The 27,204-nt window shown below is 60.8% G+C and overlaps 1 protein-coding gene across 5 annotated transcripts; it reads left to right on the top strand.

The window, feature by feature from the left end:
- Nucleotides 1-115: 115 nt before the first annotated feature.
- On the top strand, nucleotides 116-25,699 carry ZNF787 (zinc finger protein 787). 5 transcript variants are annotated; one of them, XM_030297816.1, is made up of 4 exons: nucleotides 116-271; nucleotides 8,206-8,378; nucleotides 13,719-13,807; nucleotides 23,971-25,699. In XM_030297816.1, exons 3-4 carry the CDS (start codon nucleotides 13,729-13,731, stop codon nucleotides 25,041-25,043), a joined length of 1,152 nt encoding a protein of 383 aa, XP_030153676.1. In that variant the 5' UTR covers nucleotides 116-271; nucleotides 8,206-8,378; nucleotides 13,719-13,728; the 3' UTR covers nucleotides 25,044-25,699. The 5 variants fall into 5 exon arrangements, with proteins under 5 accessions (XP_030153676.1, XP_030153673.1, XP_030153675.1 ...); XM_030297815.1 differs by lacking the exon at nucleotides 116-271 and adding an exon at nucleotides 7,019-7,286; XM_030297818.1 differs by lacking the exon at nucleotides 116-271 and adding an exon at nucleotides 9,833-10,030 and having other exon boundaries at nucleotides 8,229-8,378.
- The last annotated feature ends 1,505 nt before the right edge of the window (nucleotides 25,700-27,204 follow it).

Here is a 27,204-nt window from a genome sequence, read left to right as displayed (position 1 = left end):
GGGGCGTCCGCTCCGTACCATAGAGCTTGGGGGGCGGCGGCTAGGGGGTCGCCGGGCTCGCCTTCCTAGAGCGGCGAGGACGGGGTGGAGGCTGGAGGGGGAGTGGGAAGGGGAGGGGGAGCAGCGCGGGCGGAAGCGGCCAGGAAGGTCACTTCCGGCCTGGGCGCCCGTCCCCCTGACCCCAGGGTCTGAGTCGCCGCTGCCGCCGCTGCCACCATCCGCGAGGGAGCAGAGAGGAGGAGTGCGGCGCGGCGGCCCCGGGACCGAGGAGGTGAGGGGAGGGCGCGGGGGCGGGGGGCGTGAACCCAGGGCCGGGTGGGCGCGCGCCTCGGGAGCCGGGCTGCGGGCGGGGGGCGGGCGGGGAGGCGGGCGGGCGAGCGCGACTGGGCGGGAGAGTGCGCGTGCGCGTGCTGGGGGGGCGTGAGTGGGCGCGCGGCCGGTGACGCGGGCGGGCGAGGGCGCGCCAGGCGGAGCCGCGGGGAGCGCGCGTGCGCGGCGCCGCGCCGGGGCCGCGCCGGGGAGGGAGCGCGCCTGCGCAGCGCGGGGGCTCGGGCTGGGGGCTCGGGGGTGGGGCCGCCGCAGCTTCTCCGGCAGGTCGTGGCCGGAAGTGGTGGCGATTCCCGGGGGAAGTTGAGGCCCCGGTGGGGGAAGGGGACGCGCGGGCTGGGCTGGCCTGACCGGAAACGGCGGCCCGGGGGGCGCGTCTGGGTCCCCGGCTTGTCACCCCACCTCCTTCCCCTTTTCAGAGAAGCCCGGGTTCCGCTGCTGCCCTGGGCGGGCTGCGTGCGGCCTTTGATCCGGCCGGTGATTAGGGCATTCGCCCGGCGGGAGGCTCATTCATTCGCTCCGGCGCGGGCGGCGGGCAGGAAGCGCGTGCGCCGCAGGGGAAGTGACTGGGCCAAGGTCAGGCACCGCGTGGCCCGCGGGACAGGGGCGGACGGTGGCCCGGCCCGAAGCCGACCCCGAGGCCTCCCGGGCATCTAGCTGTGCTGTTTTATACCCCAGACCCTGTCCGGGTCTCAAGGGGGGGACACCCCGGTTCCTGGAGATACGTGCCACTGGCCCCGTGGGGTCAGGCCAGCCCAGGATGGCGGCATCACCCGATGGACAAGTGACCCACAGGCTCCTCCAGGGCCGGCCCCGTACTGGGCGCCAGGGCAGAGAGATGAGCAAGGTCCTGGAGCAGGAGGGCAGAGTCCCCACCCAGATCCCTTATCGGGAGGTGGGGAGGGCTGTGGGAGCCCAGGGCTGGCATCCCTGCACAGCCCAGTCCCGGGGGCTTTCAGGAAGGGAGTGACTCGGTGTGTGGTTTCCTGGTGCCAGGCCCCGCGTTGGGCAATGCCGAGGATCCAGTTGGGAGTCAGAGCTGGCTTCTGCTCTGGGGACGCACGGTTGCCATTGATCCTGGCTTATCTCCTCTGTAAGGCTGTAAGCCTCTTTGGCTAAATGCAGCTGGCATTCACCTGCCTGCCTTTGCTGTAGTCCCCTCTGGCCCTCCGGCCTTCTGCCTCAGCCCTGACGCCACTCAGATCGGATTCCGACTTGTGTTATCTCATGTCTTAGTTTTTTCCCTGGAAGCTTTCCAGATCTATCCCCACCCCCACCCCAGCCGAGCTGAGGAGCTGGAGCAGGGCTAGGGCTTGTCACCCTGCCTGGCCCATGAGGAGCACTGTGACCAATTAATTAAGAACTCTGGGGTCAGACAGACCTGCGTTCACATCCCAGCTCCACACCTCAGACTTTGTGATTTTACAGCACAGACGAGTGTTAACATCTCAATTTCTGTCCAGGTGAAATGGAATGTTAATAATAGTATTGATCTTGGTAGGGAAGCTCTTCATGCTTTCCGTTTAAAGTGAGAACAAACCTCAGAGAAGTGACCATAAACTATGTGGGAACGGCTCCGGGGCCAGGCCTTCCTAGGCCAGGCCTTGTCTCCTGTGTCTTCCATCCTAGTGACCTTGGATCTGTCACTTCCCTTTTTCATGCTCCGTTTCCTCCTTTCCCCTAAGATAGCACAGCCTAGCGTTCCTTGGACAACTCGGCTGTGTGCTGGGCCCACGGGTGCAGTGCTCCGCTGTGGAGTGGGAGAAGAGGCTCCCCTGGCCCAGAGTCGGAGCCGGGTGGCCCTGGCAGTTCCTGTCCTGCAGCAGCTTGGAGACCTGTTGGGGAGACACACACAGAAGCAGCAAAGGACTGGGGGAATTTCCCAGAACAGCTCCCAGGAACTCTAGAAGCATGTCCTGGGGAAGGTGGTGTGTCCGAGTCTTGAAGGACAGGGAGGGATTGGCCGAGAGGACCCTGGGACTCCGGGGAGGAGGACGGTGAGCTCCTTTGGCTGTCCTCCATGCTGCCCAAGGCCTTGTGTGTGCTGGGAGCTGGGGCCTTGGGAGTCAGCTATGGCCCTGCCCTCTTGGTGGAGACAGACTAAATTTGCTGGCACTTGGCTTTCTGAGCGCCTGGTGGGCGTCTGGTCCTGCGCTTAGTACTCGCTGTTCTGAGCTCTGAGAGGCCCTGGGATGGGGGTGACTGCCCCCCAATTGAGGGGTGGCGGATCGAGCCCCAGGCCCCACAGCTGCATGGGATCACCAGTGTGTGCGAGAGTCCGGGACCTGGCCCTTCACCATCATGCCGCCGCCTGGGGTCTGGGGAGATCCAGGCTGTCACGAAGGCCTCTTAGGTATCAGTCCTAGGGTTGGGGACTCTGCTCTCCCTCTGCCACGGGTGCGTTGTCACGAAGGTATCTGCAGGGTCACTGGCTGGTTCAGGGTGCTCTGAGACCCAGCCTCTCATTTCAGGTGTGACTCTGACGCTCATGGTGTCGGCGGCTTTGTTGTAGCAGCACAGAGAGCTGTCGCCTCACGACTGCTGAGCAGGCAGCCACGCCGAGCCTGGGTGGGTGGACCAGGGCCCTGTGCTGCTCTGCCAGACCACCAGGGGAAGTTAAGGAAGCCGGGCTGGCGTCCTAAGAGCGCGGAGAAAAGAGACGGCCTTGGAGGCCGGCCGACCCGGCTGGAGTCTGTGCTCCTCGACTTCATGGTTTTGTGATGACAGGTCAGCCACCCAAGTTGTCTGAACCCCAGTTTGAACAGTCCTCTCAGGGGTCACAAGGCACGTACTGGGCATCTGGCTCCCTGTTGAGCTCTTCACTCACGAAGAGCTCTGCTTTGATCTTGATGCAGGACTCACGAGGGTGAGGAGGCTCACAGGCTGAAGCACCTTGTCCAAGGTCACATGGCTGGGGGGTGGTGGGGCCGATTCTGACTCTGGCAGCCTGCCCAGAGAGCCTGTCCTCTCTTCCGCCTGGGGTTGTGGGGATTAGGATTATGAACCCACAGCACCCTGCACCCAGGTCTGAGGTGTAGTTGTGCTTGGTGAGTGGGATCTGTTACTATTATTTGAAAAGAGGACAGTTGAGCTAAGGGAGGAGAGAAGTCTGGGAAGGCTTCCTGGGGGAGGTGCTACTTTTGCTGGGCCCCGGCAGCCCGTCTGCAGGTAGAATGTGGACAAACAGGCCCACTAGAGAATGGGGGTCTGGCCCACTGGTCTGATTGACCAGTGACACACAGGCGGTCTGTAGGGGTGCTTGCGTTTTTTTTTTCTCTGTCCTGGAGAATATTTTTGTTTGTGTAAGCAATGCTTAGTTATTGGCCAAGATTTAAGAATCAGGAGTGTTCACAGACATCTCTGTAGATCTGAATGCTGAGCATTCCCGGATGGTGGCAGGTGGCCTCCACACTCCCCACCCGCCTGCCGCCATAACAGCACAGGGAGGTTCTGGGAATTCTAGAGACTTTTCTCTCTGGGACGTAGCGGGGAGTGGTGACTCGGGCCTCTGGAGTGTGCCTCCTGCCAGGGCCCCTGGGGTGGGCTGCACCCTGGGTGGGCCACGAAGGATTGGAGGCAGGGGTGCGTGGTGCCCCTGAGGATGGTGGCCAGTCTAGACGGGAGGTGGACGGAAGCGACCAAGCCATGAGATAGACTCCCTGGGAGGCAGTCCAGGAAAAGGGGAAGACAGCGGGTGGGGGTGGGGGTGGGGAGGGGACAGAGGAGCAGGATCGAAACGGACTGCTTTGCTCAGCTCTTTCTGAGAGCACTGGACAACCCGGATGGGGTGCGGGTTACATTCTGGGGAAGTAGGGTCTACTCAGCCGACCCAGGTAAGGTGGAAAGAGTCTGAGCAGACCAATCGTTGTGGAAGGAATGGGACGGGAGAGGTTGACAGAGAGCTAGCTCCCTGTCCCCAGGGAAAAGGGCTTGCGCTTCCCATGGTGCTGCAGACTATCCCTCAGTGTTCAAACCAGAGGGGAGAGCCTGACAGGCCCAGCTGTGGGGGTCGGAGGTGATCCAGGTGGGGGCAGAGGAGGGAGCGCGTGGATTTTCAGGCTTGGAGTGAGGGGTGAAGCTGCCCACAGAAAAGGGAAGTGGGTAGGAGCTGGTGAGGAGAGTGGAGGGGTTTGTGGGCATCACCATCCTGGCCGAAAAGGGGCCTGGGGTCCGAGTGGCCCCTGCTGAGCGAGGGACGTGCGCACGAGGCTGCTTCCCGTCAGTGAGCTCTGTGCACAAGGCACGGTTCCAGGTGGTGGTGCCCAGCCAGGGGAACCGGGGCGGGGCCTAGGCGGCCTGGGCGGTGACACATGAGTGGACCCTGGAAAGGTGAGAAGGTGCCAGGTGGGTGGAGGACAGGCCATGGGCGGGAGGTGGGGGTGGGATCGAGGGGCTGGGTGAAGCGCAGTGGGCACATGCAGCAGGGTAGTCGAGGCCAGGCAGTGGCGTGAGTCCTGTTCCACACGGGTCCCCCCGCTTACAGTGCACAATTCGGTGGTGGGTGATGTGCTCACAGATAGGTACGCCCATTGCCCCAGAATGTCATCGTCATCCCAGAAAGAGGCTGCACCCACTCCCCTTCTCTGCCCCCCGTCCCCTGGAATCCCTAATCCATGTCCCGTCTCTGCATTTGCTGTTCTGGGTATTTCATGTGAACGGGCTCTCCATGTGTGGCCTCTTCACGCAGCGTGAGGTTTTCTGGGTTCATCCGTGACGCGGCATGTGACAGGATAGCGTTCTGTCGTGTGATCGAACCACAGTTTGTGTATCAGTTTGTCTGTCAATGGGCAGTTGGCTTGTCTCTGTGTCTGGGCGTCGTGGTTTATGCCTCTGTGACCGCACGTGTGCACACTTAGTGCGGACCTGTTCCTGTCTCTGTTGGGTGTCTAGTCAAAGCCGGCGTGACACGATCCCGTGGTGGTTCTGTGCTTTACCTTCCGGGGCCGCCAGTCCCTTCAGAGCCGCTGCCCCATTTCCCAGCCCAGCCAGCAGCCCGTGCGGGTTCCAGGATGTGCTCCTCCTCGCCAGCTCTTGATGTCTTCTGCTTTCTGTCACCTGTGTTCTGACACCGTGGGACCCTGTTGTGATGGTGAATGAGGCTGAGAGTCTTGTTATGTTCTCCTCAGCCCTTTAGAGGACGTCTGTTCTAGCACTTTGCTCATCTTCAGTTGGGCAGTTTGAGTTGAGTGACTTAGAAAGATGAGTGGGTTGGTGTGGGGAGCAGACTTTGAAGGGGTGTTGGGAGGGAGTGGGCATGGGGAGGCAGGGGGAGGGTGGACGGGGTGGGAAGGAGGAGGCGGGAGGACTGTGTCCTAGGTGGCTGGGCCACGGAGCCCTGTGAGGGGAGGGGAACGTGTGCTCGCTGCCAGCACAGGGGTTAAATAGCCCTTGGATTTGGTGACCCAGAGGCTGGGGGAGTGGTTGGGAGTGGGTGGGAGGTAAGGCAGGAGGTGGAAGTCACAGCCCAGCTCTGAGGGAGGAAGAGATGGGAGGAGAGGGGAGGGCTGGGAGGTGAGGGAGGGAGGAAGGCAGGCAGGGGGGTGTCCTGGAGGGAAGGGCCCTGCCAGGCACGGGTTCAGAAGGGGTGGTTTGGAGCTGCTTGGCGCGGGGGAGGGGAGGCAGTGAGATTGGCAGCAGAAGAAAGAGAGGGGCTAATTGGTGGGCTGGCATCCAGAGCAGGTGGGCGGGATCTCATAACAACAATAATAACAATAATTTGTCTGAGCTTCATAGTGGCTGGGCCCTGTCTGCCCCTGTGCTAATTGGATCGCTCAAGGGCCCGGCTCCGGCGGGCTGGGGGAGGCCCGTTCTTCATCTTCAGGAATGGGCGAGGTCACACAGAAGCTGTGGGGAGAAACTGGGGGGCTGGGAGGGAGCATGGGGGGTAGGCGGGTCTCCAAAGGTGTCACAGTGCAGAATCTGGCTTCCTTCACAGCAAGTGGGAGGTGGGTCGGGGGCTGCAGCCCTTCCCCCATGCCTCTGAGATCCTGGGTGTAGGACCCGTAAGCCACAGGCCCCCAGGGTCTGACTGGAGGGCTCAGCAGCTCCTTGAGTGAGTGAGTGGGTGAGTGAGTGAGTGAGTGAGCAAATGAGTGAGTGAGTGAATGAATGAATGAGCGAGCAAGTGAATGAGTGAGTGAGCGAGTGAATGAGTGAATGAGTGGGTGAGCGAGTGAGTGAATGAGTGAGTGAGCAAGTGAATGAGCGAGTGAATGAGTGAGTGAGTGAGTGAGTGGATGGGAGAGGAAGGGCCTGGGTACGTGTAGTGAACACCCTTCCTAACTCTTCACAAGGACCCCTGGCTCCTCCCTGCCTCGTGCGCTCACCCCTGGGGCACCTGCTGGTCATCGCAGGGAGGATCACAGTGCTGGGCAGTGGCCGGCAGGGCCCAGCTTCCAGGCCAGGGTAGCACCACTGTGGGCCGTGGCCTCACCCCGTAGTTTGCTTAAATCCCCTGGGAGGTGGTGTAACCCGGGAGTGTGCCCTGCTCCTGGCTCACCCCTGACTGGCAGGTCCAGCGGGAAACCTCCTGACCCCTCAAAAGTCAGAACAAGAAGGTGCGTCGTTTTTTGAGAGCATGAGTGAGCACACACAAGCTGGGGGAGGGGCACAGAAAGAGGGGGGAGAGAGAGAATCCCAGGCAGGCTCTGTGCTGTCAGCAGAGAGCCCGACTCGGGGCTCGAACCCACGAGCTGTGAAATCATGACCTGAGCTGAAACCAAGAGTCGGCGCTCAACAGACTGAGCCTCCCAGGTGCCCCAGAAGATGCATCCTTGTCTTTCCAAGGCCTCTGCAAATCCTCTGTGAAAACATGGTTTCCTGCTGTGTTGGGATTAACGTGCAGACTCCTGGCCAGGGCCTGTGTGACCTGTATGCGCTCGGGCCTCATTGCCCCTAATGCTTCATCTGCTGCCCCCAGGGCAGGCTCCATAATTTTTGGGACTCTGCAAAATGAAGAGGTGAGCCCCTTGCTTGTGCAAAAAGCAGGAAAAAAGCTTTTTCCTTTCTTCTGGGGTCTCGCGATCTGTCAGGGTGATTTCACTTGGTATTTGCCGTTGAGCTCCCTCCACGTGGAGATGCCCACGGGAGCCCAGACCCTCTCTGCCCGGATTTCTCAGGCACAGGGCGTGGCCCGGCTCTAAGTGCCCGGTGCACACTTCCTTGTCCTGTCACAATTGATGTGCCAAACACAGATGCAGAGAAAATTACTGGGGTTTCAGGACAGTGCCCGAGCTCAGGGCCTCCTTCCGACTGGCATCCCTGCTGAGGCCCCTCAGGCACACTCCTCTGGCCCTCTCTGCTTCCCGCAGGAGGCAGAGCACCTCCAGGCCTGGCCAGGGAGTCTGGGTGGCCCTCGTTGCTTTATATCAGGGTTGGCACACATTTTCTGTAATGAGCCAGAAGGTAAATATTTTGGGGTTTACAGGCCAAGGGGCATGATCGAGGATGTGGCGTAGCTACTTAGATATATTTTTTTTTTTTATAATTTTTTTTTCAACGTTTTTTACTTATTTTTGGGACAGAGAGAGAGCATGAACGGGGGAGGGGCAGAGAGAGAGGGAGACACAGAATCGGAAACAGGCTCCAGGCTCTGAGCGGTCAGCCCAGAGCCCGACGTGGGGCTCCAACCCACGGACCGCGAGATCGTGACCTGGCTGAAGTCGGACGCTTAACCGACTGCGCCACCCAGGTGCCCCGCTACTTAGATATATTTTAAAGGGTGACCATTAAAACACTCAGGTGAAACCCATTGGTAGCAGGGGGTAGCTGATGGGCGGGCGGACCGTGACTATGACTCCCTCTCAGTCCGGTCTGTCCCACAAAGAGGCCTTTTCCAGTGGTCTGTGGGGGAGGTAAGAGTTTCCCCTGCCCTCTTAGGGTTTCCTGCTGTGACTAAAACACATCAATGGGAGAAAAGCACGCGGATTGTGTTTCCACAAACACGGGAGCCCAAGCGAGAGAAGTGAACACCCAGAGAAGTTCGGAGGCCAAGGTGCTGCAGCCCCTGGAGGACAGAAGGGTCCCCCTGGAGGGGACTGGAGGACAGAAGGGTACGTTAGGAGGTCCGTTTATACACACTTCCTTCTCTGGCGTCTGGAGGGAAGGATGGTCTTTCCTCCTGGTCCAGGGAGGGCACTTTGCTGTGCGGGTTTCATTTCCTGCTTCCAGGAAGCAAAGTGGCCTATTTGGGGTAGATGGCCCTGGTGGTGGCCCTGATGGAGCCCTGCCTCTGCTCTGTTCACAGGGAGCCCCCATGTGTCGCTGCACTGGCTCCCTCACTGCCTCCGTGTGGGCACCAGGCTCCTGGCTCTGGGTGACCATCTGCTGGCTGCCCGGGAACTTCACTGGGCCGTGGGGCAGCCGCTGACACCTCGCTGTCCGGCACAGCGAGAAGGGGTTCCTGTCCCCGCCGCCCGGTCCAGGTGCCCCAGAGCCCAAAGGTTCCCTGGGGGGCGGGGCAGGACGGGGGCAGGAAGGGGACGGAGCGAAGGCCGAGGCCTTTTTGCTGCAGGAAGCTGGCCTGCGGTGGAGGCCCGGGGCCGGGAAGTCCCTGCTGTCAGTGACTTACACATTAATTCAGGGGAAGCACAGCATGCCCACTTGGCAAACAAGTTTCCGTGTACAGAGGAGGGAGCCAAGCCGGCTGTCCGGGCCCACCTCCTTCACCCCAACCCCGCCAGCCACAACCCTGTGGGCACTTACCGGCTCTTTCCTGTGGCTTACCTCGCTTTTCTTGCGGACACAATTGGCTTTGTTAAGCGGTTCATGAATGGGGCAATGTTTCATTTAGCAAGTAGAGATGCTCCCTTCTTGCCTCACTTTTAGCATTTGTGGCCTTGTTATCAGGGGGCCCTTACGTTTTTTGAAGTCTGTCTTGTTTTTTTTATTTTTTGAAGTTTTTTTTTTTGAGAGAAAGGGAGCACTAGAGAACATAAAGGGCAGAGACAGAGAGAGAGAATCCCAAGCAGGCTCTGCCCTGCTAGTGGGCGAGGAGCCTGATGTGGAGCTGGAATTCGTGAACCGTGAGATCATGACCTGAGCCAGTTGAGACTTGGATGCTCAACCGACTGAGCCCCCCAGGCAGGAGCCCCAAGTCTTTGGTTGTTTTTTTTTTTTAATGTTTTTTATTTATTTTTGAGACAGAGAGAGACAGAGCATGAACGGGGGAGGGGCAGAGAGAGAGGGAGACGCAGAACCGGAAGCAGGCTCCAGGCTCTGAGCCATCAGCCCAGAGCCCGACGCGGGGCTCGAACTCACGGACCGCGAGATTGTGACCTGAGCCGAAGTCGGCTGCTCAACCGACTGAGCCACCCAGGCGCCCCAAGTCTTTGTTTTTAATTGAGGTGTAACTTACATGTGGTGAAATTCACCCTTTAACGCGTACAGTTTAGCGGCTTCTAATATATTCACAAAACGTTGCGCAACCGTCACCATGGTCTGATTCCAGAGTTTTCTCATTCCGTAAAAAGCCCATTAGCGATCCCTCTCTGTCTCCACCCCCAAGCCCCTGGCAGCCGCTCCTGTCTGTCCTGGCCGTCCGCATAGATGCAATCTGCTGTCCGCATCCTTTGTGGCTGGTTTCTTCCTCTGGTGTTTATGCTGCGAAGGGCACTGCCGTGAGTGTTCGTGGGCTGGTCTGCGTGTGGACACGTGCTTTATGTCTCGTGGGTGTGTGCCTAGGAGCGGAGTCGCCGGTCACAAGGTAAGTCTGTTTACCACGTGAGGAGCCGCCAGACTGTTGTCCACGGCGGCCGCCCCGTCCTGCACGCCCGCCAGCCGAGCATGAGGGTTTTTGTGGGTTCGCGGTTACCCTGTGTGACCCGAGGGCCATCCGGCTGCGTCCACTTTGCCCCCTCAACACCCAGTGAGTTTCCCATTGCCATACGCGACGGCTGTCCCAGAAAGGAATCAATTTTTAGTCTTTCCCCTGTTACAGAAGTAATTACCCGTTAACGTAAAAAGAAAAAATAGAGAAAATGAAGATAAACAAAAAGAAAAAAGTTAAAATCGCTTGTCTGCTCTCATCAGGGGGCATCAGGACCAGCGTCTGTGAGGCTGTGACATCTGTGGGATTTACTTTTCCTTAAAAAAAGTTTGTTTTTAATGTTTATGTTTGAGAGAGAGAGACAGAGCGCAAGCAGGGAAAGGGCAGAGAGAGGGAGACACAGAATCCGAAGCAGGCTCTAGGCTCTGAGGTGTCCGTGCAGAGTCCGACGCGGGGCTCAAACCCACAGACCGTGAGATTGTGACCTGAGCTGAAGTTGGACGTTTCACTGACTGCCCAGGCAGCCCTCTGTGGGATTTTCTTAAGCTCTCCCACCGGCGCTGGTGGCTTCTTTCCAGTTTTTCCCTGCTCGAAATCTGGCTGTGATGAACTCTTGTTCCCCTGCAAGCAGCGTTTTTCCAGGTTCGGGTTTTCCCCTCTAGTTAGTTTCTGGAGAAGGCGGTTATCTGGTCAGGGTCAGAGCATTTGCGGCTCCACAGCCGAGTGGCCGGACTATGCCAGCCTGGTTTCATCCGAACCGTGTGTGGCACCCGCTCTTGGCTGGGGCTCACTGGGCTCTGGGGTGCAGTCCGTCCTCCCTGTGGGGTGTGAGCGGGTGGGTGGGCAAGGGGGACACAGTTGCAGGGCATTTGTTCCTGCAGCCTCTGTTCTGTTCACGCCCATTCAGGCGTGTGCCACGCGCCTATCCTCAGCCCCCATCGGCACCTGGCGCTGTTGTGCGTGTCGGGCACCTCGTGGGTCCCAGGGTGGGGCAGATTGGGGGCTGGGAGGCCTCTGGGGCGGTGATGGCTCAGGCAGACAGGGTGGAACATTGCTCGGGGGGCCTCCCTCCCTCATCTCCACACCCTCCTGGACCTTGGGAGACCCTGTGGCACTGCACGTGGCACTGTGCGTGCCGAGTGAGTCCTGGCTGCCCACCATCGGTGCTCCTTCCGTTGCTGCAAGGGACCTCCAGGACCTGGCGCCCCTACATCAGTGAGCCCCAGTGTTGTGACGGTGCCCAGCTCAAAGGGATCACCACGATTCAAAGAGCTCAGTCCTCCGTTTGGCCTTCTGGGCTCTGCAAGAGAATCCTCCCAGCCCTGCATCTCCAGCCTTGGGGCCTTGGTACCTGCTGTTCCTGCCACCAGCATCCCTCCCAGTCCATGCTTCTCCTGCGGCCCCTCCACCTGCGAGATCCTCTTCTGATGCCTTGGTGCAGCTGCCTGTCTCTCCCCTCCCCTCCCCTCCCCTCCCCTCCATGAACTTCACTGTCTCACTCACCTGCTTGTTCATCACTGGCAGGGACCTCCTGTGAGGCTGGGCTGTGGCCTGTTCACCACCCCGTGCCCATGGGGTGGGGGTGGCAGGGACAGGTAGGCAGGAAGGGACTGTGCCACCGAGCACATGCCGGCCCCTGCAGAATTGCTGGCTCTCCCGCCTTGTCTTCTGGTTAGTCCCATAAGTGCCCTGTGTGGAGGGGGAGCCTCTGATCAGTGAGGCAGGTGCCTCCGGGTCACAGTGGGCGCTGTGACCACGCGTGGGGGTGAGAGCCTGCACAGGGCACGGTCTCCTGACCTGGCCCCACTTCATGGTGGCTCCCTGTCATGGTTGGTGGCACGGTGGCCATGAGAAGGCCCGGGCTGGGGGCTCCGACCAGGGGCTCCTCACTGCCTCCCCCCAGCGCCTCCGAGTCAGCTGCTTTCCATCCCTTCGTCGGTGTCCTTCGCCTGCCCCCTGCCTTGGTCTTTGGTTACGTCCTGTGCTCTTACAGGTCCTTGTGATGACTGGTTGGGTGTCAGGAAGGCAGAGCGGTTGGGGCCAGGGGCTCTGTGGCCACACTGTTGGCATCTTGTCCCTGCTCCCTGGTGATCTCCCCTCTGCTGCGATGGGATGGTGGTCGTTCAGAGCGTGTCCGTGCAGGGTGATGTGGAGCCGGGGCTGGGGGGCGGGAAGCTCTTGGGAGGTGTGGGGGGACAGCAGCATCTGTCTTCCTGCCGCTTCGCAGGCCCTGCGGGGTGGGGCCGGCTGGGCCAGGCTGTCCTGTTCGCTCGGACCTGGACTGCGTGTTTGCAGTTCTCTGCGTGCCGTGTGCCTTCGGATCGCTGCCGCTCCTGCCTCAGTTTCCTCATCTGATGGTGGGGCAGCGGTGCTGCCTGCTCAGAGTTAATGGTGTCCGTACCACGTAGAACAGGGCCCAGACCCAGGAGACGTGTCTGCGTGTGTCTGTTAGCGGGACGGCCGGTTGCCTGGCTTCCTCTCAGATGTCAGTAGAGGCCACTGTGGGGCGGAACGGGTTTGGAACGGTTGGTTCCTTTGGTGCCTGGGTGGCGGTGAGCCCCTTGTCGGTGGGGGATTCGAGAGAAGTGGATCAAGCAGGTTGCGAGGAGGTGTGTGGTGCGGGGGGGGGGGGGCCGATGGCTGCCGTTCCCAGATGCCGGGCAGCAGGTGCTGCCCTGTGAGGTCCTGTGGCAGGCGAAGGACCCCGGGGCGGTTTTCTCAGAGCTGCGTGCGCTCACCTTAAGGCAGCAGCTCCCTTGGTCTGGGGCCCGAGGGCCTGACGGTGCAGAGGAGCCCTTGAGGTCCAGTCGACTGCTCCTGGCCTGCTACAGCCTCCTGTCAGAGGTCCTGCCCGCTGCAGGCTTCCTGCCAGGGAGTGAGGCCACAGCAGGGAGCGGGTCCCGAGGGGCCGAACGCCTGGGGCCGGGTGCCGCCTAGGTCTCCCACCCTGCCCGAGTCTAAGACACAGGGTAGACGCCTGCCCAGCTCTGCTCAGTGCACCATGGAGGCCGGAGGGGGCAGGAAGAGGTGGGGGGCTGTCTGCCCCAGGAGCCAGGCCTTGGCCCTTGGGGCCAGTAAGGAGGTAAGGGGTCGGGAGGGCGTTGGGGGCTGTCTGGCTACCCCTCTGAGTGCAGGTATCCTGGGGACTCAGCTACCTCCCCCAGGACCCTGATGTGGACTCTCTTAGTTCATGCACGTTTGAGACCACAGAACGTGACCCCGTGGGTGACCTGGGTGCCTGCGTCGGTCTGCTTCCCCGTGACGTTGGGCGTGGGCCCGGCATGCCAGCCCTTCAACCCTGTGACTGGCGGGGCGTCGTGGATGGAGGGCTTCCTCGCTCCTGGGTCCCCGGCAGGTCCAAGGTGGCGATTACGTGTGGGGCGGCCGTGGAGGCCCAGGCGGGAGGCGGTGTCTCGCCCTGGCGGTTCTGGGACACGAGCCTGGCTGGCAGCCGCTCCTCCCCAGATCGGGTGTGGCCTTGGGCTGGTCCCCCATGCAGGGTCCCTCAGGTACCTGCTGCCACACGCCTTCTGTCTGCCGGGGCCGTGCTTGAGCGCGGATTGGAGCCAATGCGGCGCCTGGCATCCTGTAAGCTCTGTCCTTCCGTCTCATCCTCTCCTAACAGGGACCCAGACATGGAGCTTCGGGAAGAGGCCTGGTCTCCGGGGCCGCTGGATTCCGAGGACCAGCAGATGGCCAGTCATGAGAACCCAGGTGAGGTGGCCTTGGGCGGTTCTTGGCCGATCCTGCCCCCTTCCTGGACCCCGGCTCCCTGCACCTCTCCTCCTGTGGCTCTGGGAGCCCTTGGGGGCTGCTGCTGTCCGTCCCTCCTCCTGCCCTCATGGCCCAGCCCCCTCGCCCCCCAGCGGCCTGGCCACGCTGCCCTGTGCTTCTCCCAAGCAAGAGACTGTAGACCAGGGGGCGGGTGTGACAGGGTTGGGGTGGGACCGTGACCTGAGCTGACAGGACTACAGGGGCGGCTGTCTGCTGGGTTTTTGGGGAAAGCTGGGTATCTGGGTTTTTATGGGAAATGTTTCACTTTTTAAATACTGGTACCTTGTTTTATTTAATAAAGCGTTATTTGGGTCGAATAAAACTCCTTTTTGAGCTCGTGGGGCCTGGGGTTTGCTTGCCGGGGGCTTTCCTGTAGGGCAGCCGGGAAATAAAGCACGGACGTTCTTCTCGTGCTGCCGATGAGGTGTTTTCGGCCGGGGCCGGCACCGAGTTGGCAAATGGCTTTTACCGTAAAGGGCCAGAGGGGAGATACTTCTGGTTTTCTGACCCTGTGCCCTGCCCTTGCAGCAGGAAAGCAGCCGGACCATCTGGAAGTGAATGAATGTGACCACGTGCCAATAAAACTTTATTTTCAAAACAGGCACTGAGTTCACCCCCTTGTGCCAGTGTACTGCAGTTGCCAAGAGAAGGGCTATGAGGGCCCGGACCACACGTGGGGGTAGATGTTATTACAAAGCCCCGGGCCGCTCCCGCTTCTTTGTTCTAAGATCGTCTGGAGGAGAAGGAAGAGCAGCTCCTTGCTGGGAGGGCCCCAGCAGCCTTGGGTACGGAGCAGGAAACCGAGTCACGGGGGCTCTGTGCTTACTCTGACCCAGCTGCCCCCACCGGGAGGACCCACGCCTGTCCCTCCCTGGTGCGCCCCCGGGCCTGCTCCTCCTCCTTCTCCTGACCTGTGTTCTTGCCCTTCTAGCCCCCCCCCCTTTTTTTTTTTTTTAAAGTTTATTTATTTTGAGAGAGAGAGTAAGAGAGCACAAGCAGGGGAAGGGCAGAGAGGGAGGGAGAGAATCCCAAGCAGGCTCCGTGCTGACAGCACGGAGCCTGACACAGGGCTCGAATTCACGAACTGTGAGATCACGACCTGAGCTGAGATCGAGAATCAGACACTCAACAGACGGAGCCACCAGGTGCCCCAACCTTCTAGCCCTCTTAAAATTAACTTAAAAGCCTGTTTTGTTGTGGAAATTTGAAACATGAGTGGTGTAACGACTGTTCATTTCTTCTGAACTCTGGCGATCCGAGACCCTTCACCACTCTTATGTCCCCACTTGTGCCCTCTTCTCCCCCTGAAGCAGTTACAGAAAATTCTAGACGTTGTATCATTACACCTGCAAGTTCCCAGAGGGGCAGGCTCTATAAGAGCACGACCAAAACGACAAGGACACAGTGCTGACCCCACCTAATGAAACACCCAGTCCCTGTCCAAACACCCCGTTTTCTCCAGAGTGTACGTCTGCCTTTGAGTAAGTTAGTTTTAGTTTTATGAGTCCTCCGTTAACTTATTCTCCTTATGAAACCTTGAAAGCGTACAGGTGGGTTGTCTCATCCCCCTTGTCCAGCCGGCTGTCCTGAGCCTGTGCTCCCCATCCCCCACTGTGGTGTCACCACATTGTGACCCTCCCTTCGCTCAGCTCAGCTAGTGAGCCCCATGCCCGGATGCTTCCGAGCTGCTGGGCACTGCTGGGCGTCCCACTGTTGTGGACACCGAGCTGCTGGGCATCCCATCGTTGTGGGCCCGCCAGGTTCCTGCCTCCCTGTGCACAGAGCCTCCCGTGGTACCGTTACTGTGCCGGACTCCTGCCCTGATGTCCCGAGGCCCCGAGGCCCCGAGGCCCCGGCTGGCTGCCGCTGTGGTGGCTCTGGTGGTGTGATTCCCTGGGCCTGCCCGAGAGGGATGTTGGGCCTTCGGGGTGGGGAGGACACGTGTGCACAGGCAGGCTGGGCTCCGTGGAGAGTGGAGAGGAACGGGGCCTGGTGAGCGGTGAGTGAGAGGGGCTGGTGTCTGCCGGCCCCCGAGAGCGAGCTGGAGCTGGGAGAAGGCAGGTGGGGTGGGCCTGTTGTCCCGTCCCAGGGCCGGAAGATGAAGACTGGGAAGTGCTGTCGCGGCCCTGAGTCGCAGCCACGTGGCCCCAGGCATCCCTGGCCGTGGAGGCTGGGACTGCACCCTGGAGTCTCCCCGCTCCCCCCAGCTGACTGAGCTCCACGCAGTCCTGTGTCCACCCTTGTCCCCAGCTGCCAGCGGCAGCTCCTTGAGGTAACCTGCAGTGACCCCCACGCCCTGCTCCGCTCACCTGCCGGGGTCACCCGGGACACCATCTGTAGCCCGGGGCTGTCTTCCAGCGGCTGGAGGGGTCCCCGTGCACAGCTGGAGGCGGAACCACAGGGAACCGTCCTGGTGGCTTGGACGGGAAGGACGGGAACGACGTGTGGTCTGGGATGGCAGGCTGCAAGCAGGGTGCTTTCGGGGGTGGTTAGCTCAGCCACTTCTCCGTGATTCCTCCACGAGCCGCCGCGTCCTGGCCCTGGGTGGCCTTCTGCGTGCTGTCCCGGCCGCCCCCACGCTCCCGAGTGGAGCCTCAGCTCTCAGGTCCGCCCAGGCACCCGCCCGAAGTGAAGGACGGGAGGGGCACGGCAGATGCAGAGAGGGCCGCCCAGGCCTCTCTCCCCGTCAACCCCGTTTGGGTCTGGTTGGCCCAGTCGGGGACGCGTGACGTAGGGGGTGGCTTCAGGGTCACCATGCCTGGCTTGTCCCAGCTCAGCCCTGTGCTGGGGATTTTCTGGCGAGGAAGACAGGACTGACCGTGGGCAGCACCCAGCAGGGTCACCCCAGGGGGAAGGGCCTTTTCTGGTGCTCAGGAGTGATGGGGAAGCTGTCTGGGCTGCTGTGGGAGCAGGGGTGCCTTGTACTTCCCTGGAGGCCGCCAGCCCCTCAGGAGCTATAGGTCGTGGGCCTGAGGCTCGTTCAGGCCACGCGTTGGGTGGTGGGGCCTCAAGGGGCAGACCAGGAGGTGGGCTTGGGCTCCAGCCCATGGTGTCTGCAGGACGTTCCAGCTCCATGTCCCCACAAGTTTGAGCGTCCCCGCCCCACCTCTCACACGCCTGCACACTCGCCCCCAGCCCCTCTGTGTGTGTGTGTGTGTGTGTGTGTGTGTGTGTGTACGTGTGTGTGTGTGTGTACGTGTGTGTGTGTGCTGAGCGTTGAGGTAAAAGTCTCGGATCAGTCCTACTGCTGGCGGCACCCAGGCTGTTCGTTTCCCCTGCTGCTCTATTTCGGGCGGGATGCCGCCATCCTCTCCACGCCGAGCTGGCCCCTGCTGCCAGGCCGTGACCCAGTTTGAAGCCCGCTGCTCCCAGGGCAGGCGGCCGGTCACCCGGGCGGTGCTTGTCAGGCAGCTCCGCACACACGAGAGAAAAGAGCCAGGGGGTCGCGTTTCCTTTCCCTGGGGTGCACTTGCCCCAACCATCTGTGAAACCGCAGGAATTTCTGTTTTCCCCGTGTTGGGATGTTTTGGGGAATGGTGTGCAGGCTTAGCTGGTGCCGTTGTCAACAGAGGCTGGTGTCTTAGAAGCACTTCTGCGTGTCCCGGGCTTGTCCGGCCACCGGCCGCCCTGGGAGGCTGGGATGCCAGAAACAGTGCTGGGCGGGGAGGCTGGGCCACCTCCAGGCAATTTGATGGTTCCCAGGAGTGCCCAGGAGAAGGGCGCCTCCTGATGGCCCCAAACTGGCCGTCCAGGGTGGAGTTGGCCAGAGGTGTGGGGTCAGGCAGTGGCAGGGGGGGAAGAGCCGTCCAGGCCTATCTGGGCTTTAGCTACAGAGTAATCCAGAAAAATGGGTATGTGAATAGAAAAGACCTCGTGATTCTGAGGAGGGCGCCCTCCCAACAGGAAAGATGTCAGCTGGCATCCAGAAGTCACCTGCCGGAGGATGGGTTCTGACCTCCCTCTGCCGCGCCCTGGAGTCATTCCGTAGAGCTGCCCTCAAATGCTGCTTCTGAGCCCAGCATGATGGCAGCCCTGGACTCCCCCCAGACCCACACATAAAAAGCCACATGCCCCAGGCCATGCTGATGACACACACCTTAGTGTGAAGGTGCCCCCGTGAGCCCCCAAATACGGTTGGGTGGGGACAAACCAACTGCCCCGGGCCTGTGTGCTGGTAGCATTGTGCTGGAGGGAAGAAAGGGAGGAAGAGCCCCAAATAGCCCTCGGGTTCACTGGAAGGCTTGGGGGTCCCACTGAGGCCAGCACCTGAGATTGGAGGTGTTCTGTCCGGACTGGGAGCAGGGAGCTCGGGGCCGCAGGAAGGTCTGAGGGGCTGGAGTGGCCTGGGGCCCACGCATGGGCTCTGGTGCCCACCAGGTCGAATGCCCTGCCAGGGCAGGACCCACGCGGGGTGGAACCTTCCAGGAGGGGACCCAAAACTGAGTGGGAACTGTTCTTGACCACAGATGAAAACAGGGGTGGCCGCAGAGCCAGGAATCCTGGGAGAGTGTGTCACAGACTCTCAGCCATGAAGCCAGGACGTTAGAAGCCAAAACACTACCCGGAACCTTGCCCCCACCCCGCCCCCACCCCGAAAAGCTATTAGAATAAAAGGGAACATGGGCAGATAACACCTCCCCAGATAGGGTCAGAGGGCAAAGTCAGAACACTCAGAAGCAGGGGTGCACAGCCCAGCAGTGAGTTTGCAATATGAGAGATTTCACAGTGATGCCTGAAAGAGAAAAGTCAGGGCAGAATAAAAACAACACATTCCCCAAGAAAAATTGGAGATAAAAAGGAGGGACATTTTATTTTATTACTTTATTACTGTTATTAAAATTTTTTAAATTGTATTTAAATCCAAGTTAGCGAACATAATAGTGTAATAGTGATTTCAGGAGTAGAATTTAGCGTGATTCAGCACTTACATATGATAACCAGCGAGAAAGGACATTTTACGATAAAAAAGGGGGGCACCTGGGTGGCTCAGTCGTTAAGCGTCTGACTTCAACTCAGGTCATGATCTCATCGTTTGTGAGTTCGAGCCCCACGTTGGGCTCTGTGCTGACAGCTCAGAGCCTGGAGCCTGCTTCGGATTCTGTGTCTCCCCTTCTCTCTGCCCCTACCCCACTCATGCTCTGTCTCTCTCAAGAGTAAATCATTAAAAAATACCTTTTTTAAATAAAAGAGAAATGAAGAAAGATTAAAACGGACCAAAAACTGAAGCTAGCCAGAACCCCAGTGATTGGAGGGGGCAGTCCTGCAGAAACCCAAAGCAAAGACAGGGAGTAAATAGGGAACCTTCCTGGAATGCAAAACTTAGGTGTTGAAAGAGCAAATCACAGATCTGAGAGTGTCGCATCAGGAGAGCAGGCCCCGTTCTGTTCGGGTCACTGGCTGCAAACCTCGGGGCCTGTGGGCAGAGGGCGGGTGCTGGCAGTGTGTCAGCAGCCCTTTGTGCCGAAGAAAGTGGAGCCGTGTGTAGGATTCCCGGGGAAGGCAGAGGGAGCCAAGGGTCTTCTCAAAACTGACGGGGGCGCCTGGGGGGCTCAGTTGGTTAAACATCTGACTTTGGCTCAGGTCATGATCTCGGGGTTCCTGAGTTGGAGCCCCTGCATCAGGCTCTGTGCTAACAGCTCAGAGCCTGGACCCTGCTTCGGGTTCTGTGTCTCCCTCTTTGCCCCTCTCCCATTCACACACTCACTCAAAAATAAATAAACACTAAAAAACAAAAAACTGACCCACGAGTTGGAGGCGCCTGGGTGGCTCTGTCCACCGCATTGTGGGCCCTCCTGAGGAGTCTTAGCAAGTGAGGCTCGGACAGACACTGGCGAGGACAGACAGGCAGTGAGCCCGCTGGGCTTCATGAGACCCCGGGAGGTAGGGTAGGTCGGGACCGCACACGTGGCTGGCAGAGGACCGGCTGTGAACAGGAGTTGCGCACCCAAAGCCACTCTTCGTTTGTGTTTTCAGGAATCGTAATTGGCAATGGTGGGATCTCTCTCCGATTCTGGGCCTGGCGTCCAGGTCTCTGGCCCGCACTGAGGCAGCTACTTGCTCCTCGGTGGTTATCTCGAAACTAACGTGGGGTCAGCAAGTAAGTAACTCTGGGGCATTCAGATTCTCTCCTTCCCCTTTGAAGAGGGGAGATGCAGAGATCACAGAGAAGACTCTAGAAAAACCTGTAGGTCCGGATTTGTCTGGGAAGTGTCAGTGTGAACTCAGAGGAATTTTATTGTAAGGAGAGAAAACAAACAGTGATCCTCTCCTGATTGTGGTCTTGAAGTATTTTCTGCCAAAAGAGCCCAGGGCCTCCTGGAGAAACAGCGTGTTTCACGTCCGGGTGGGACACGTCGATGAGCCTGGAACTTCTCGGGCTGGGTCACAGGGAAGCCGCCAGAAGACCCCCTGGGCCCCGTCTGGGGGTGTGGAGCCCCCGCAGCTTGCTGTGGACGGGACACTGGGAGGTCCGCTAGCTGTAATGACGGCAGTGGAGTGAGACCCACCATATGCGTTTACATCCAGGAGTTCATGGCGATGTTGAGAAAGGGAGCTCTGTTCTGCACACTCAGTGAGTCGGGCCACCTGAGTGTTGAGCGCCAGTGGCTGCTGACCGCACAGACAGGCACTGGACGCCGATGGCACGGACAGACAGGCATGGCGGACAGACATCGTGTACCTTTGAGGCAGGGGCAGGGTCTTCGGACAGCAGGTCTGGGGACGGAGTCAGTCACCTGCTGAACCACACGCAGCCCGCGCTCTGTGAGCAAAAGCAAGACACAGGGGAGTCTGGATTGAAAGAGACTCTCAGACACTCCGAACTGAAAAGTAACGGACCACAGGGACGCCTGGGTGGCTCAGTCGGTTGAGTGTCCGACTTCAGCTCAGGTCATGATGTCGCCATCCGTGAGTTCAAGCCCCGTGTGGGGCTCTGCGGACGGCTCAGAGCCTGGAGCCTGCTTCCGATTCTGTGTCTCCCTCTCTCTCTCTGCCCCTCCCCTGCTCATGATCTCTCTCTCAAAAATAAGTAAACATTAAAAAAAAAATTAAAAAAAAAGTAATGGGACAGGGCCACACTGCAGCTTCCGGGGATGCACATGGGCAACAGAGCCACCGAGAAATGCAGGGGCACATGGTGGGAGGGCTGAGTGCGGGAGGGGCTTCCCTGTGTGTGGCCAGGCCCTGTGTCTTGCCTGACCTGGGCACTTGTCTGTCTGTATTTCTGTGTTCAGCTCTGCATTCCATTCTGGGGTCCTCGGAGTCCCTGGCTGTGTGTTTTACAACAGCAGGGCTAACGTCGTTGAATTAAACCACCAGCTTCAGCCCCAGAGGGTGGTCCGCTTGAGGCCCTGAGCTGGGCCAGGTCAACCACCAGCTTCAGCCCCAGAGGGTGGTCCGCTTGAGGCCCTGAGCTGGGCCAGGTCGAGACAATGTTTGCTGTGAGTGCTGGTGCCAGGAGACCCCTCTCCTCCCCTCCCCTCCTCCTCCCCTCCCCTCCCCTCTTCTCCCCTCCCTTCCCTTCTTCTCCCCTCCCCTCCCCTCCCCTCCGCTGAAGGGCAGTTACTTCTGCTATTTTTGTGGAGTGAGCTCTTTCTACTGGTCACTACACTCCTCTATTTCCAGCAGTTCCTTGAATCCTCTCAGAGAAAAGCCCCTAGTGAGGAGGGGGGTCAGAGGGCGGCTGCTCACTTCCTGCCTGACCCCCAGGCTGGCCCTTCACCACCACCTCCGAGCCCAGAGCCAGCCGATTCTCGGAAAGCAAACACCAGCATCCAGAGGTCCTCAGAGGGCCAGGAACCCGCAGGTTGGAAAAGAACCTGCCTCCCAGAGTGATGAAAACCCTCCCCCCTTAGCAATTTCTTTAACACCTGCTTGAAAAAGCAGTGGTGTGTGTGGGCAGCTGGACACAGGCAGAAAATTCACTCAGCCTGAGCTGAGGCATGTCACAAAACCCAGCCGCCCCATCAGCTGGAGGCTACAGCCCGTCCTCCTGGATCTCGTCCCACTCTGGACCAGGTGCCCAGGTCTCTGGCCTGCACTCATGCGACCACACTGCTCTGGGGTGAGGACGAGCCCTCGACCTGGGGATCAGCGTTTCACAAGCCTCGACTGTACTCAGAATGTGCGTGGTGGCTGTGTAAACACCCTTCGTAGCTGAAGATTTAGTGAACACAGCGTACTGTTAAACGTTCTCCACAACTTAAAAAGCAAAACGTCTTTTTTTTAAAGTTTATTTACTTTGAGAGAGAGAGAGAGAGAGAGCACCTGTGCACTCATGAGCAGGGGAGGGGCAGAGAGAGGGAGTCCCAAGCAGGTTCCCCACTGTCAGCACAGAGCCCGATGTGCGGCTCCGTCTCATAAACCATGAGATTGTGACCTGAGCCGAAATCAAGAGTCAAACACTTAACCGACTGAGCCACCCAGGTGCCCCTCGCACGTCCGATTTTGTTCTGTCTTTCTTTCCCTCCCTCTCTCTCTCCCTTCCTCCCCCTCCCCCCCTCTCTCTCTCCCTCCCTCCCTCCCTCTCTCTCTCTGTCTCTGTCCCTGTGTCTCTGTGTGTCTCCACCGGATGTGCTAGTAACTCCATTTGTTGGTTGGTGTTGACACCAAAACGGGCTCCACCCTGTTCTTTGGAAGTCCCACCCCTCCCAACTTCCTACCTGCACTTTTTTGCTCCAGATGATTCTGTATCCGGTACAGGCCAGATCCCAGGCTCCCTGCCGTGGAGTGGTGGGTCTTCAGAGCCAGGGTCACGCGGTGCTGAGCCCCCTGCCCTAGAGCTGCTGAAACGCCAGGCCCGGGGCAGCTGAGCGAGACCCTGCCTTCCCTGCTGGTTCTGATGCCACTGTCGGGGGGGGGGCCCCCCCTTGGAGGAGCACTACCTTAGTGTGTGGTGCAGGGGCGCGGGGCGGCTCTGCCTCTTCCAGGTTTTGATTGGTCTGCGTGGTGCCTCGGGTTCTGTGCTGTAAAGACCCGATTCATAGCGCCCTGCTCACAGGACCTAATCTCACTGAAGCTGGTTAAGTACCTAGCGCCAGCCTCTGTGCGTCCTCTTGCTTCTTTGTGTGTTTGCCAGTGTTCCCACGGGTTGGTGTGCGAGCCTGTGGGCCCGGCCCGTGCCCGGTTGTTGGATGCAGGACCGGTCTGCCCTGGGCTGGAGCATGTGGTCCGGTGAGGGAAGGAGCGGGGAGAGCAGTGTTTGAAGGGAGCCCGCGGGCGCACCCGTGGAGGTCGGGCTGATCCGGGCGGCACATGCGGGGTCCCGGGCTGAGGCCCTGCTGGCCGGGGAGAGCAACGGTCCTGGTCGCAGGTGCACAGGGGCCTTCTCTGAGCTGAGCCAGTTGTGGGGGGGGTGGGGGCGCAGCTCCCTTACCGTGGGAGATGGGTCAGGGCCCCACACTTTATTGTTTGTCTGTGCGGGGCAGACAGGGACCAGTGTGAGGGCTCTGTAACAGAGGCTCTGGTATGTGAGGTCACACTCCAGGGTAGCGGGACTCCCGTGCTGGCCTGTGGTCCCTGTGATACCATTAACCAGACCAGTTCCTCCTTCCTGTTTCCTCACCCGCACCGGGACAGTCTTCCTAGAGCCCAGGTGTAACACCCTCTCCCCCAGGCCTGCCTTTGCTTCTGGGCTGCGGTCCGAGCGCCCTCACTCTGGGGCCTCCCTGCCCCAGCCTGGTGCTTGGGGTTTCAGGGTCATTTCCTGGACTTCCACTCATGTTCCTTCATGTTGACGCTGTTTGTTTCCAGACATTTCTGGAGTCCCTGCCGTGTCCCAGGCATTGTTCTGGGTGTGGGGGAAGCAGCTGGGAGGGAAGTCTTGAGTGTTCAGTAAAGCCATGAATGTTCAGTAAAATGCTAGGGACTGAGCGATGCTCGAGGAAAACAGGGCGGGTAAGGGAACGGAGACCGAGAGCGTCTGCTCAGCCGGGTCTGTGGGCAGGGCTTTGCGCTGACCGGGCCTAGCCGCCCTCTGCGATCACAGGGGGTCCCGAGGCCAGGCCCGGTGGAAGCCCCAGGCTCTGGCTCCTGGACAGCCCCTCCCCCCGCCCCCAACCCCCCAGCCGTGACTTCCCTGACTCTCCTCCCCTCTTGCCTTCTAGTGGACATCCTCATCATGGATGATGACGACGTCCCCAGCTGGCCCCCCACCAAGCTGTCCCCGCCCCAGTCGGCGCCCCCCGCCGGCCCCCCGCCCCGGCCGCGGCCCCCGGCCCCCTACATCTGCAACGAGTGCGGCAAGAGCTTCAGCCACTGGTCCAAGCTGACGAGGCACCAGCGCACGCACACGGGCGAGCGGCCCAACGCCTGCGCCGACTGCGGCAAGACCTTCTCGCAGAGCTCGCACCTGGTGCAGCACCGGCGCATCCACACGGGCGAGAAGCCGTACGCCTGCTCCGAGTGCGGCAAGCGCTTCAGCTGGAGCTCCAACCTCATGCAGCACCAGCGCATCCACACGGGCGAGAAGCCCTACGCCTGCCCCGACTGCGGCCGTAGCTTCACGCAGAGCAAGAGCCTGGCCAAGCACCGGCGCTCGCACAGCGGCCTCAAGCCCTTCGTGTGCCCGCGCTGCGGCCGCGGCTTCAGCCAGCCCAAGAGCCTGGCGCGCCACCTGCGGCTGCACCCGGAGCTGTCGGGGCCCGGCGTGGCGGCCAAGGTGCTGGCGGCCAGCGTGCGCCGGGCCAAGGCGCCCGAGGAGGCGGCGGCGGCGGACGGCGAGATCGCCATCCCGGTGGGCGACGGCGAGGGCATCATCGTGGTGGGCGCGCCCGGAGAGGGGGCCGCGGCGGCCGCCGCCATGGCGAGCGCGGGGGCCAAGGCGCCGGGGCCCCGCTCGCGGCGCGCCCCGGCCCCCAAGCCGTACGTGTGCGTGGAGTGCGGGAAGGGCTTCGGGCACGGGGCGGGGCTCCTGGCCCACCAGCGCGCCCAGCACGGGGACGGGCTCGGGGCGGCGGGGGGCGAGGAGCCCGCGCACATCTGCGTGGAGTGCGGCGAGGGCTTCGTGCAGGGCGCGGCGCTGCGGAGACACAAGAAGGTGCACGCCGTGGGCGCGCCGTCCGTCTGCAGCCGCTGCGGACAGAGCTACTACCGGGCGGGCGGGGACGACGACGACGACGACGACCACGAGGCGGCGGGGGGGCGCTGCAGCGAGTGCCGCGGCGGGGAGGGCCGGTAGGGGCGGAGGCCCGGGGGGGGGGGCAGGGCCCCTCGGGCTTGGCGGGGACGACGGTCGGAGCAGGACCCGGAGGAGGCGGAGACATGGACAGAGGCGGCGGGGGGGGGGCGGTGGCCTCCTCGTCTCGCTCCCCTGCGCCGCCCCGCGGTCGGCGCGGTGCAACGGGCGCCCCCGCCCTGCACTCTGCCCCCGGCCTGGCCCGCCCTCCCGGTTCTCTTCTCGGTGAGTCCGGGACAGACCGTGCGGAGAACTGGAGACCGGAGACCGAGAGAGAGAGCGGCCCCTGGCCCCTCTTCCTCTTCCCCCGCCGCCTGGGGCGCTCGCGAGGGGTGGAGAGCAGCCGGGCCCCTCCCGTGCAGGGGAGCCTGGGGAGGGAAGGGAGAGAGGGCCCTTTTCCCTTTAGAGTTTTCGTTTGATCGCGCCCGCCCCCTGACTCCCCCCTCCCGTTGTTTTTTTCTCTTCTTCCCCGCGGGTCCTGTTTTTCTTGGCCCTCGTCCCTCCTCCCCTTCCTGGGTTTGGGGTGGTGGAGGAGCGCTGGAGCAGGACTAGCCCCTGTTCCCAGGGTAGCCCTCAGAGAATGGGGTCCCGTCTATTCCCGGGCCTGGACGGGGCTGAAGGAGGGGTGCGGGGGCAATAAATCGCACTATCTGATTGTCTTTGCTCTGCCTGGTTCTTGAGTTGGTAGGGAGGGGGGAGGTCGCTGCCCAGCAGTCACAGGGGGGACAGCAGCAGATGGCTGAGCAGCTGGTTCCCTCCCAGGCCTGAAGGGTGACCTGACCGGGTCACCTGCCCTGGGCTGTGGGCCTTCCGGACAGAAGGTCGCCTGGCCGGCCTGGGAGGGTCTGGGGCTGGTTCAGAGTAGGGCCTGCTTACTGCTGCTTTTAAAACGAATCCCCTGGTCCCTTCCGGTGGGTTAACACAAAGTGGGTCCTCACACGGGACAGAGGACAGGGGCAAAGGAAGCCCCCTGCTCCTGTCTGTGGTTCCTCCACCGGCCCCTGAAGCCCCTCCCTGCATCCAGCTTGTTGGATAACCTGGCCTGGAAATGACACGTGTCTCCCCCCCGCTCACATCCCAGTTAGTGTGTGTGTGTGTGTGTGTTGGGGGGGAGCAGTCACGGGGTCACATTTCCCTGCAGAGGAGGCTGGAGATGCCCTTGGTCAGGCCACTACTTCCCAGTGACAAAACTATATGGTGGAGGAGGGAGAGGGACTTTGGTGGGTAGTTGTCTCCCCTACAGGGCTCCAGGTGACGGGGCCAGCGGAGGGGCTGGGGGAAGAGGACAAGGATATTGACGGTAGTTTGGGGGTGCTTCCCGCCCTCGGCACCGCGCGACGTGCCTGACCGACGCGGTCCCGTGGAGTCACCCAGCATCCTGTGAGGTGAGGCCCACTAGTAGGTCGTTCCTCAGGACCGGGTCCCCCTGATGCCGACTCTGGTTTCCTGGTTGGTACTTGCAGCCAGAGTCTTGGGGTTGTGGGAGGAGGGGACCCACCGAGGGGTATTTCCAGCCTGGCTGACCGGCCAAGGCCAGGCTCCTTGTTCCTTTGACCTCCGGGGAAGGAGGAGCTTACGAGCAAAGGAGTGAGATTTCCAGCCTGAGCCCGGAATCCGGCACCTGGTGTTCCGCTGGCCTAGGGCAGCGCATGCTTCCCACGCCCCCTGAGGTCCCCTGGGCCTCGTGTCCTCATCTGGAGGGCGAGGGGCTCAAAACCAAGGTCCTGGATGGCCGTGGGGGGTGGGGGGCGAGAGGCCGGCCCCTGGGAGGATCTCTGAGACCCTCTTCGTCATGACTGTAGGCCAGAAAAGCATGTTCTCAAGTGACGTTGCCTTGTTTGGAGAATGGTGAAAGCGGTTCAATTTGTTTCGAGGTCTCCAGGTCTCGGTCGCTTTAAGGCGGGGAGGGGCAAAGTTGTTGTTCGTCCAGAGAGCGGGAGAGCATGTGTGTGTGTGTGTGTGTGTGTGTGTGTGTGTGTCAGCAAAGCCTTGAGAAAACATTGCCTAATGCCCTTGGGTGCCCTGTGTGGAGTGGTGACACCTTCGGGGGTGGGGGCGGGAAGGTGAGGAGCTGTGGACGCCCGCGTGGTGCCACGTGCCTGTCCCACAGGTGGGAGGAAGCAGTAGGGTCCTGGGACCAGTTCAGGGTGGATGTTGTGCCCTC

The sequence above is a fragment of the Lynx canadensis genome, chromosome E2 (genome assembly GCF_007474595.2).
Source record: "Lynx canadensis isolate LIC74 chromosome E2, mLynCan4.pri.v2, whole genome shotgun sequence".
NCBI lineage: Eukaryota > Metazoa > Chordata > Mammalia > Carnivora > Felidae > Lynx > Lynx canadensis.
The sequence above is the reverse complement of the archived record's forward strand: the minus strand, read 5'-3'. Positions and strand labels throughout refer to the sequence as shown.